General features: G+C 37.0%; 1 protein-coding gene across 1 annotated transcript in view; it reads left to right on the top strand.

The window, feature by feature from the left end:
- mmp24 (matrix metallopeptidase 24) overlaps positions 1–8,250 on the top strand; it is a 30,573-nt gene extending 22,323 nt beyond the window's left edge. The window contains exons 6-9 of the mRNA XM_084425536.1: positions 73–290; positions 662–800; positions 2,762–3,028; positions 7,469–8,250. Of these exons, the coding sequence (XP_084281662.1) occupies positions 73–290; positions 662–800; positions 2,762–3,028; positions 7,469–7,806 (962 nt within the window). The 3' untranslated portion in view covers positions 7,807–8,250. The remainder of the gene's footprint in view (positions 1–72; positions 291–661; positions 801–2,761; positions 3,029–7,468) is intronic.
- Positions 8,251–12,837: the final 4,587 nt, after the last annotated feature.

Below are 12,837 nucleotides of genomic sequence, written 5' to 3'. Positions count from 1 at the left end.
TCATTTTTAAGCAAGGATATAGATTATACTCGAATTGCCATGGAAGGCTGACTAAACTTTGTTCTTCTGCAGGAATTCCCACAGCCATGCTGGAGCCCACTCGACCTCTTCCTACTCTACCTGCACGACGCACACACTCCACCTCTGAGAGAAAACACGACCGGCAGTCTCGCCCCGCTCGCCCGCCCTCTGGAGATCGCCCCTTCTCTCCTGGCAATGGAAAACCCAACATCTGCGATGGCAACTTCAACACGGTGGCCTTCTTTCGCCGGGAGATGTTTGTTTTTAAGGTGAATTGCATCGGTTCCCTTTTTTATCATTAATAAATTACAATAAAGTTACCATAATACAGATCATTTTTGTCAAATTTGATAGTATCAAAGTATCAAGTAATATTAACAAATTATTCAGTATAAGAAAAATGCATTTGTTAACATGCAATATGTTGACGCACAATATATCTGTATTATATCTGGAAATAATTCTCTATTAATCTATATCTATTAATCTAAAATCATTAATTTATATATTAATTATTTTATTTAGTATAGAATAGTATAGTATTTTAATTAAGATCATTTATCAGTTATTAGAAAAAGGATTGGCTTATCAGTATTGGACATATATTTAATCGATCCTAATAATCTTTTATTCATCACAGGATCGCTGGTTCTGGCGTTTGCGCAACAACAAAGTTCAGGAAGGCTATCCCATGTTGATAGACCAGTTCTGGAAGGGTTTACCTTCTCGCATTGATGCTGCTTATGAGAGATCAGATGGCAAATTTGTGTTCTTCAAAGGTAAGATTTATTATATTAGCTGTCATGACTTTAATTCGAAGAATATTCAAACAATCATTAACAAAACTAATAAGTGATTATTGCTTGATATAATATGTGCAGCCGCAGGCTAGTTTTAAAAGCTCTGATTGTTTCATAACATCTTTTTGTAATAACTGCAAATTATGATACCAAATACATCCTGAAGTCTTAATAAAAAGCCCTGTATTGAAGTACCTGAATATGGCCTAGATAATAAAGTGAAGCCATATGCATTAAACATCTGTTGCTTTGTTTGGATCAGTTTCAGCTCAAATCAACATATTTTGCTCAGGCTGACTAATTCCTTTTATGTTCCTTTTTGATACAAGCATAGGTACACTGTGTTAGATAATGCTGTTAGATTGAGGGTTGATCTCAGGAAAGGTCTGTATTTATCCATAGTGTTTATCCTCCACTGAGCCTGACAGCCGTAGTGAATCTATTCAGTACTTTATTATTCTTTCTGTTCTCTCGAACGATCTCTCTCTATCTCGGCGTACTCTCCCCCTCTCTTTCTCATTAAATTAGCCCAGTGCAGTCTTGCTGCGCAACGAGAGGCTGGGTGAGATATTTATAGCCCGAGTCTCCTGTTCTGTGATGTTTCATGAGAAAACAAGCTCGTAGGATGCCTTATGGTTATCTCAGAGAATGCACATCAGTATTAATAGATAAAGGGCCGATTAACTACAGTCCTGCTGGCATTTCAGCATCTGAACTAGACACAATACAATTTACTGTGCTGAAATAATGCCGCATTTAAAATAAGCCATTGTCACTTTTTCAGTGCAAATGCTGTATATCTCCTTTTTGTGTCGGTTAGGCTCATTTTAGGCTGCGGGTTATTTATTCAGTGCACAACCACAATTAATGTTGCAAGCAAAAAACAAACAAACAAAAAACAACAACTATGAATAAAAAGATTTTAACACTGAAAAGACATGTTTCTAGTAGATGTAATGGTTATGCTTTACAATAAGGTCTCATTTGTTAAAATGAATGTAAAACTAACATAATATAATAGTTGGTGGCTGTATTAAAGCACAACCACGTAATCCAAATACGACAACAAACAATGAACTGACAACCAAACTAAGGGTACGTTTACACGTCAATGATGTACTAAAAACAGAAACGTTTTTTCCTTTGCTTTTTTCACGTTCACACGGAAATGCGAAAACGACAAAAAAACGCTGTATTCCGCAGCCAGGCCGCTAGTTGGCGATGTCTCGGATAAAGAAACACTACGCTCCTATAGACTGAGTACGCATGCACATGACATCACCGCTTTCACGAATTAGCATTTTTGTTGTTTACATGAAAATTATAACAGTATCGTTTTCAAAAACGTTAACTTTGACGCCCGTTTTAAAATCAGTCCCCCCAAACGCCTTTGTCGTGTGAATGAACAGCCAAAATGCATAAAAAAGTTTCCAGTTTTTAGTTAAAAACGGTGTCATGGTGCATTAACTAATAAATTAACAAATACAACTTTTGATTTCAACTCTTTCCCCGCCAGCGTTTTTGATCATTTTCACAAAAGTTTCATGGCACAGAATATTTTGTTATAAGAATATCTGAACATGCAATATATTAAAAGAACAGACCCTCTGCTTAAAAAAAAAAAAGGGAAAAAAAAGAAATATTCAGCTTAATGCATTTTTTTTTTTTATCAATGTGGGTAATTTTAATTTAAAAAGCCACATTTTGAGCAAAAAGCTGAAAAAATTGCATTTTTATCAAAGACTACGTCTGGAAACCTTATTGTAGAGTGTTATCAGTTTAATTAAATAATGATCCAGTGTTGGAGAAGATTTGGATAACTGGACATATATCCAAACATACGGTGTAGATGAGCATATTTTTGGTGTTATGCAATAACAATTGAATATAGTTAATTTAATTTTGACCTCATCTAACACTGCCTCTTGTTTTGACTCTAGGGGATAAATACTGGGTCTTCAAGGAGGTTACAGCAGAGCCCGGGTACCCTCACAGCCTGGTAGAGTTGGGCAACTGTCTGCCCCGCGATGGCATCGACACAGCCTTACGTTGGGAACCCGTGGGCAAAACGTACTTCTTTAAGGGTGACCAGTACTGGCGTTATAACGAGGAGAAGCGTACAGCTGACCCAGGCTACCCCAAACCCATTAGTGTCTGGAAGGGCATCCCTGATGCACCGCAAGGAGCCTTCGTCAGTCGTGAAGGATGTAAGTCATCGAGGTTCCAATATCCAATCAATATTTAATGTGGCAATCAGCCATGTGGTCAGTGGGCATTTTATCTGACTGCTTCGCTCCGGTTTGAGAATTTAAAGTAGATTGAGCTTCGGTCTTGAGTGTGTAGTACGGGTCTAATCTGTTGTGCAATGCATTATAATCAGTGAAGCTTGGATAGCTGTCATTGCACTGAAAGCAGATTTAAAAAGCCAATAAATGCACACCTGAAACCGCACGTTCAATATTAATGCATTGTTGCTTGGAAACCGTAAACATGAATGATATTACTTGGAGGAAGAATAGTGCATTTAACCATTTATTAAGTGTTGGTTTACTTTATCATCATCTGTTCCTGCTATTTTGACACCGTGTTCATCTTACGCAGCATGCTTCGGTATTTTAGTTGGTATATATGCGCTGAGGTCTAGTGTTGCGCTCATCCTTGTAGAGTAATTGATTAGTGTTTGTTTGGCGCAGTCACTGCAATATTGTGGTGTTGACAGAGAGTGTTTTAGCTCTGACTCATCCTCAGTGGCGATCGGATAGCAGGTCTGGATTGGCACAGGAGCCGGGAGAAAGGGCAGACACAACTTTTGGGTATTAAAATTCAGTCACAATCGATGCATGATTAAAAATATAGTAAAATGGCAGCTGTTCGTAGCTAGATGCAATATAATATTATGTTATGGTAGAGAGCTAATTTAAAGGGTTAGTTCACCCAAAAATGAAAATTCTGTCAGTAATTTCTCACCCTCATGTTGTTCCAACCCCGTAAGACCTTCGTTCATCTTCGGAACACAAATTAAGATATTTTTGATTAAATCTGAGAGCTGTCTCACTCCTCCATAGGCTTCTAAGACATTATAACTTGCTGGCCCAGAAAATGTATTAAAGACATCGTTAATATAGTCCTCGAGTCTTTTCACGTAGTGTTTAAGCGTAGCGCGTCTGTGTTGCACGTCACCACGTATGACACACATGACCAGCGTCGGCCAATAGTGAGCCTACGTGGTGACGTGCAACACAGACACGCTACGCTTAAACACTACGTGAAAAGACTCGAGGCCCAGAGAGAAGGAAATGAAAAGTGGAATAAAGTCGTTATTTTTGTTTGTTTTTGCGCACAAAAAGTATTCTCGTCGCTTGATAAACTTACGATTGAGCCACTGGAGTCACTTGGACTATATAAACGATGTCTTTAATACATTTTCTGGGCCAGCAAGTTATAATGTCTTAGAAGCCTATGGAGGAGTGAGACAGCACTCAGATTTCATCAAAAATATCTTAATTTGCTCAGAAGTTTTAATGCAGGGAACATAATATCCAAATGATTAGAAATCATTGGAAGGTACTTTGGAAAGAGGGAAAGTGCTTTAATTCTTTAAAAGTGGTACAATAACTGGGCAATATAGCCAAGAAACAGTATATATGGCTTTGATGGCATTCAGTATGTATGCCAATATTAATGTATTTGCTCTGAAGATGCTTAAAGATGCTGTTCCCCCCCAACCAAACATGGTTGCTCAGTAGCTTGAAAATGCTTAGAAATGAAATACAGTACATATCATGTAGTCCACTCGAAATGGACAAAAGGGAGCATTTTATTTAAACATTTTAAGCATTTTATTTATATGCACCAATATATTAATAAACAGTAGTATTTTTATATTTATATTTAAAATGTTTTTTTTTAATAAAAAAAATATATAAATATGTACTGTAAAATTCCATTTGACATTAATAAACAACATTTTTATCAATTGTTTTATAAAACCATGATAATATTCATATTTCATAATGTTGGATAATGTCGTATTACCAACAAAATAATATTGAATATGAATAAAGTAGAAATATGTAAATAATCTGAATTTAAATGACAGTTTAGCACTGTAGAAACTAAAATGGGCGACTTTGGATGTTGACCGAGATACATAGCTGTCAACATTGAACATTGAAAATAAGGGAGATTTCCCGGAATCCATCCCCAAAATAAGGGATTTTTTTTTACACGATTCTTACCCAAAAACTTTTTAAAAAAAGCACTAATCATTAACTTTTTTAAAGTTTATAACTACACAATATATATTACAGACCAATGGATATGTTTAAAGAGCTTTATTTATTAACAAAGTAAACATTCTGGGTTTCTGCAGGTTTCAGTAAGTCAAATTTAAGACCTTTTTAAGACATTTTAAGACCATAAAGATTCAAATTTAAGACCCTACACGTGACGACGCATTATCCAAGTTAGATAGATAGTTACCTCGGGATCATTATGTATCTATCTATCTATCTTTCTATCTATCTAGGATTATCTGATGTGTGTGTGTGAGACAGAGGGAGAGGTAGATATTTTTTTAATAGAAAAATTGTACTTTTGCATATTATACTGTAAAAACACAGTTATTGTTGATTGTTGTTTTAGTTGATCATAACTAGAGGAAATGATAAGATGATTAAAATGACCAAAATGATCACGGTTATCACAGAATCCTGTTCAAAAAGTACTAATACTACAGAATGAAGTCAATTCAACAAGTTTTATGTCGAAAAACAGCAAAAAACAAATTGATTAGCATCAATATGCACTTTTTGTTTACGTAAACATTACAATACCATTAAAAATGATGGCCAGATTTTAGAAGAGTGTCTTGCAACATGTTATCTACTAACATGTACAAATTCAAATAAAGTTTTGACAAAAAAGGTTTTATTCAAAGATAAACCTCATATTTCAGCCTTTAAATATTTTTTTATAAAAAGTCAAAAAAGATAAATTACTGACATTTACACATTATAGCTTATATTTATTAGTAGTGTTTGGGTGCACCCCCATCCTTCATGTTGACTGTGCTTTCAATGTTGTTATGGAAAGGGGTGATTGGTTGGTTCCTGTCACATGACCTGCGGTGCGTTTGCGGCATTCTGAAAAGTGTAGATTTTTTTCATCTTGTTGCGCCTGGTAAAAAAATTTGCGCGTCGCTTCAATTATGAGCGTGCTTGCCGCGCGCCTACATTTGAACAAACTTGAGCGCGCAAAAGACGCGATATGTGAACGGCCTCTGGCGAGCTAGCTCATATCAAGCCACGAGCGACTGGTAGCACGCGAGCGACGAGTTGGAGACCCCTGATCCAACGCTCCGCTTTGTAGGCTACAACTCCATACTTTTTGCTACTTTGTAACAACTTTCTGCGGCCAGCGTTTCTGGAAATGAACGAGGGTAAACACTTTTTTGGATCTGTCACCTGACTAAATGAAATTTAAGACCTAGGATGAAAATCTGGCCGTTTTTAAGACTTTTAAAAATACGGGATATTTTACGGGAAAATACTAAAACGGGAAGACAGCGGGAAAAGAGTTAAAATACGTGAGAAACCCGGAAAAAACGGGAGGGTTGACAGCTATGCCGAGATACAGTTGCCAAAATGATATTCTCACTTTTGCTGTTTTGGATTGATGTCAGTCTGGTCGAATGGTAAATACTCAAGTGTCATTCACTAGAGTCAAGTATTTCTGCTGTGGCTGCATAGAATTGCAGATTTCTCCTCCTTCTCTCTCTAGAGTATTATCCAGTGAAGGAATGATCATCTTTTCTGTGAGCCATGTCAAAACCTCCGTCTCAACATGGAGCCTAGGGCCAGGACTCAAGATAGAGAAGCCAAGAGGGTTATATGGACTTTTTGGTCTGCCTGTAGCTCATGATTTTTCTGTCACTCAGATTTTGCAAGAGGGATTTGGCATGTTTTGCTCGGCAAGATAGCGAGTTAGAGAGGAAGGATGAACACTTCATCAATCACACACTCAGGGGTTGCAGTCAAAAGCCTCCTCGCTGTATTTACGTGTAGTTTTGGGTCTGTGCCCGTCTATGAGTGTTTGGGATGCATTTGTTTATGTGGCATTGGCAATCAAACTGACAGCTCCCTGAGGGATTGCGTAACGCTGGAACAACTTTTCGAAATACTGTGTCATTGAGTGTTCACAAGGACAGCTATTTATGTGATCATGAATATGAGCTTTCTGCAAAGGACATGCATCTCTGCCTACATGTAAATATTTGCTCGCATTGAATGGCTTTCTACCATTGATCTGTTCATGTTTACAACTTTAGCTTGACAATTCATGATTCAAATTCTTTTTGCACAATAACTCGTTCTAATCGTGAATTTCCAGTCGGTAAAAACTACGGAAATTATTACTTAAATGTTCAAATAATTTACTACAAACCAACTATAAATAAGCTAACACTCTGGCTCTGTGGCATTTCAAAACATTTCCCACATTGTTTGAGCATCTCCACCAGTAGCATTCACTCAACCAATGGCGTGAGTTTGGGGGCGGGATTATCTGTTTGTTGACCAATAGTAGATGAGTTCCAGTTATGTATATGTTCTGATATCTTATTTCATTTCTCTCTGATTTTTTCCTAGTTTATACCTACTTTTACAAGGGAAAGGATTACTGGAAGTTCGATAACCAGAAGTTAACGGTGGAGCCAGGCTACCCCAAATCAATCGTCAAAGACTGGATGGGCTGCGATCAGTCGGAAGTAGAAAAGAACAAGGACCGTCACCTTCCACACGATGATGTCGACATCATGGTCGCCATTAATGACGTACCCAGCACTGTAAACGCAATCGCTGTGGTCATCCCATGCATCCTCTCACTGTGCATTCTGGTCCTTGTATATACTATCTTCCAGTTCAAGAACAAAAACGTCCAACAGCACGTGACCTACTACAAACACCCCGTGCAGGAGTGGGTATGACGGACCGAGGGGCGCGATGGACCCCAAATGCTTGAGAACATAAGTGAGGGCTACTGTATGCTGAGGTTTGACCAGTGCCTGTTTTCTGAACAACCTTGTCCCAGAAAGGGAACAAAAGACGAGGCAAGGGAGTTTCCTCTTCCTTCCCGCATAAGACAAAACTTTACAACAAATATTGCAATTTTTTTAGCATGAGCCCAATGGACAAATCCTCTGGGGTTTTGAACACGTGAAGTTATGCCCTGGCCTTACGCTAACCAGGTGAAGTCTTGACGGTTGAGGAACCATCACTTCAGCTTTGACCGAAACCATCACTTTCTCTTCTCTGGGAGAGTAAGAAGAACGGCAGATTTGCGAAACGCCAGCAAATCCTTGTTTCGTTCTCAGCATAAACTTGTACATGAGTTTCAAGAATTATCAAAGAAATTAAATGAGCAAAACGACAAAAAATGACTTGAAAACCATGTAGGTAGAAAGGCCATAGAAAAGAATACCAAGGAATTCTTGCAGTCTTTTTCATTTATGGGGAGGTTCTCCGCTAGCACTCCTCGAAGACTGCAACATGTTTTTAAGGGAGGTTAGGTGGCATTTTTAAATTAATTAGCTTCATAACATCAATCTGAATGTTTGTTTGCATTTTTTCCCCTTTTCTCTGCTGCCTACCCATTTTCACAGAGTAGGATGAACGATTTTTAAGAACTAGGGCAGTCTTAACAACTCCTCCCACTTGCTTCTGTACTCTATTCCTTTTCTTCTTATGCTGTATTTATCAGTCGGCAACAAAAGATCATTTCTTTTTGATCAGACAGCACTTGCATTATGTCTTTATAGGAGAGTAATTTTGTGTCATAACAGGCACAATTTGGTTGTTTAGGATTATGCCTATTTCTTGCAATCTCTATAGTATATTTTGTTTTTATTAGTAATGTCTCCCACCATCTTGTACCTTGTTACCATTTCACCAAGTGTAATATTTGAAACACTGGTGCCAGGCAGGAACATGAACAATGAACAGATCTGAATATGAAATAGCTTTGTTCCCATTGCCTACAGGAGATGATCTCTCAACGGTTTATCCGTCCTCTTCGAATGAACGTAATATGCTGTATGTATGTCTTGCGTTGAAGTGACTTCAATTTCATGTGTTCGGTGTGGATTGTCTAACACTTAGCTCAAAAATGTCTGTCGCCTGTGCTATTTAACAGTTAAGTGTGTCTGTACCATATTAACACATCATTTCGTGCTCATCTGCTGTGTGATTGGATAGAATACATTACACATTTGAAGGAGCTGAGATGTAATTGATGTTTTTAGAATTTCAAATGGAACTTTTTTGGATTAACCTGACAAAGCTTCGGGCGTATATATATTAAAGGTTTGTAGCATCCTAATCACAATATTAAGATGGTAGATTTGGCGAGACTCCCTATAAGGCTTCACTTGGCACATGGTTTATCATTTGATATTGGAGTTTTGCTGATATTTTTGCCTTAACTCATTTAGGTTGCATGTAATGAAATCCTTTTATTTTTCTCTGTGGAAAAGAGCATTTTTAGCTACAAAAAGCCACTTTTTGTTAACTCCGCAGAGAATAGTGTACATATTGTATTCACAGTTCAATGGAGCATGGATCTGCAACAGAAACTACCTGGCATCTACTTTTAGGTTTCTAATGTGTCTCCACCAATGGTTTTTGAGCATCTATACGAGCGTTACCATATTTTTACACTGGGCTGGCTCTATAGGCATGGTGTTTGTAACATTACGTCACTTTTGTAGTTGCCATATATACATCTGCCCAAACGATCGACCACTTGGAGATCATCTAATTTTGTAATACATTTCAACCACCATGAATGTTTTCTGAATAGTCCTGCTGTCTGTTGAAGGCTTTGTGGGTATGAGAAAATTAGTTGTGTCTTCCAAAGTAACATTTCACCCTCTTTTGTGTGGTCTGTAAAGCTTTTGAGCCTTCTTTAAAGGGGAACCATCACGCAACCACTGATTTAAAAGACAAAATAGAGCAAACTGTCAGTGCATAAAGAAAAAACTTGAGAACTATACATGAAATACATGATACCATGGTACTTTTTTGTCAGAAGAATGCTTGGTATAATGATTGACTATGGGATGTTTTAGAACATGGTGGAAAAAAATGTATATTTGAAGAGTTCAGATGCAAAAGCCTCTAAGTGCCATCTGAAATTTTCTTCTAGAATGATCATTTTTATCAAGCTCGTATATTTAAATGCAATAATTTCACTTAAATGGCAATAAAGATTACCTATTAATTGTCATTTAAGTGAAATTACTGAACTTAAATATACGAGCTTGATAAAAATGATCTATTTGCATTTTCAGATGGCACTTAGAGGCTTTTGCATTTGAACTCTTCATTTAGTCTGGTGTTCTGGTCGAATTAGCTCAATGCAGTAGTACTGTGGAGGGGTTACGTTGACCCCTTTAAGACATTGTGCCTTGTCTTTAAGTCCGCTATGGCACACTGAACACTGCTCATTTACATTGATTTCCACCTCATTATTTCAACAGTGGATACATGAATACATCCCTTGATATATTATTCAATGCCTTTACTAAGTGAAAACAATGCATATTTTTGTGGCCCTCCTTCTCGTATATCATTTATTTGGATCTGTTGTGCGAGCAGCTTGATCGTGGGTAGAGAAGTGGCATGAAACTAGAGCAGATTTTACATGTTTGTGCCCACTTGGGAAAGACTCGATGTTATTGTCTCTCAGATAAGCATTTTTATTAGTCAGCTCTGAATCTAGAGCACCTGTTCGCAACAACAAGCAATGTGGCCGTGAAGTGATCTAATGTTTCGGGTACAGGAAGTACTGGGTGGGAGTATTTTTAATGGAACACACTGTGCATCACCAATTGTCTTCCTCAACTTTCAATCCATCTGAAGAGCTAGTGTTGATATAAGAGACAGCAAGACCACTTGCTCTAATAAGCCATGAACTGAATTTGACAATGTGGCACAATAGTGTGTTCCAGTTCCTTTATGTGTTTATTATGTATGACTGACATCTTATATAGCAGTTCAGATGCTTCAAAAGAGTTTTAAAGTATGTTCTTTATCAATATGAAGATGTCTTGTGATGGAAGAAAACTCTTGTGGAAAGGCTGCTTAAGTACTCTGAGTAGATTGGGATCAAAATGTCAAATTCAAATTTATTTATAGAATATATTGGATAAACTCTAGAAGTCTTTACACATGGTCACGTCATGCATCTTGATCATTCATATTGCAATCCATAAGTTTTTCCGCAAATCCAACTATGAATCTATTTCTGAAACACAATATTTTTTAGTGTACAATCTATTCGCCAGATTTGGCAATTAACATCTGAGTTTTGTGGTTGCTTTGTTTGTGTGCAATCCCAAACATCTGTATGCTGCCGTAATTCAATTTGGGACGACTACAGATGTGCCCTGAAGACCCAGATGCATTTTTACTATGCCATTCAAAACATCTCCAGAATACAGGTCTCAAATGCCTTTTAGAAGGTATTAACAAAAATGCATGACGTGACCAAGTGTCTCAGAATAAGGTCTGCAGGCATTTTTATCTTTTAATCTGCACTATTATCACTTAAGGATTGGATTGGGAAACAAAACAGGACATTTCAGTTTACGAACCATGCCATTTCATGACGCTAACAGAGCACTGCGCAAGCCCGTATTATGTGTATATATTAACACAGTGAACATTTAGCAATGTCAGAAGTGAAACGTTTAACAGAACTAAAGTGTATTTATCAAAGGTGGATATCTTTAGAAATGGTTGTCGTACGGTCACGTGAAAGGTTTGTAAAGATAGAGGCTTATCGTATGAAACAAGCTATTTATTTATCATTAAAGGAGACATAAGGGTATTCTACACATTTTCATTTGAAATAAAGGTGAAGCCATGCCTATAACCACATTAGTTGCACAGAAAAATCAATAAATACAGAACTGTACAGGGAGATACATAAATAGGAATTCTCTGGTAATTTGCCTCTTTTTAATGGGTATGATCGTGGCTTTGGACAACAGTCACTTTAAACCCGAGCTGCTGTTGCCTTTTGTTTTTTATGGTCCTTTTATGAGACTAACAATAGGACAAACATATCAGAGGTAGTCAAGGAACCAACTGTATTTACGCTTTTTAATTACAGAGGCTTAATTTTAATGAAGATTTTATCTGAGATAGCTTTAACATTTTTTTGTTTTTATTATTCTTTTTCTTGACTGACCATGGGGGAATTTACTGTATATAACTGGTTCTTTTTTTTCCCTTTTGACAAGGATTTAAGAGTGAACATCTCACTCTGTGGTTTAAATAAATTCAGATTCTGTCCTTGGAGTTTTGATATTTTCTGATTTACAGGTCAAATGTCGCTGTCTGCTCAGCTTCGTCCGGGTTTTAATGGTCATGTAAATACAAAGATTTACTGAAACTTTTCAGACCTTTTGTATTTTTCTTTCACTCTAACGGTAGCCTATGATTTCACATTGTCATGCATAATGTTGATTATTAATAATGAGAGTGATTGCTTTACTAATATTAGATTTGATTTAAGTTTTATTTCTTGAATCCTGTTTTTAAATCCTTTGAACAATGAGTCGTTTTTATTTACGGTTTCAGTCTACAGTTTTACACTGTGTATCTAATATCACCATGTTCAAAGAAATGTCAATAAAAGAAAATTACATAAATGTGTTTGGTGCTTTCTGGATGGATGCTTTACAATACATATAACGATGAAGTTTATGACACTTGTACATACACATTTCATTAGTGCAAGTTGATATCAACTACATAATACATGCTTTTGATACAATGCAATCAGTACATAAGTGCACAGATGTCGAGAAGAACAGGTTGTGTTTGTAAATACAAACATGAGCCAAAACTTCAAGCACACTGCCATGACATATTAGTCATAAATTGCATCAAACCCATTTAAACAGCATTGCAACCCCAGCGCCTCCATGTCTTCTGTTGTCCCACACTGAATC

The sequence above is a fragment of the Rutilus rutilus genome (genome assembly GCF_951802725.1).
Source record: "Rutilus rutilus genome assembly, chromosome: 12".
NCBI classification, from domain to species: domain Eukaryota; kingdom Metazoa; phylum Chordata; class Actinopteri; order Cypriniformes; family Leuciscidae; genus Rutilus; species Rutilus rutilus.
The sequence above is the reverse complement of the archived record's forward strand: the minus strand, read 5'-3'. Positions and strand labels throughout refer to the sequence as shown.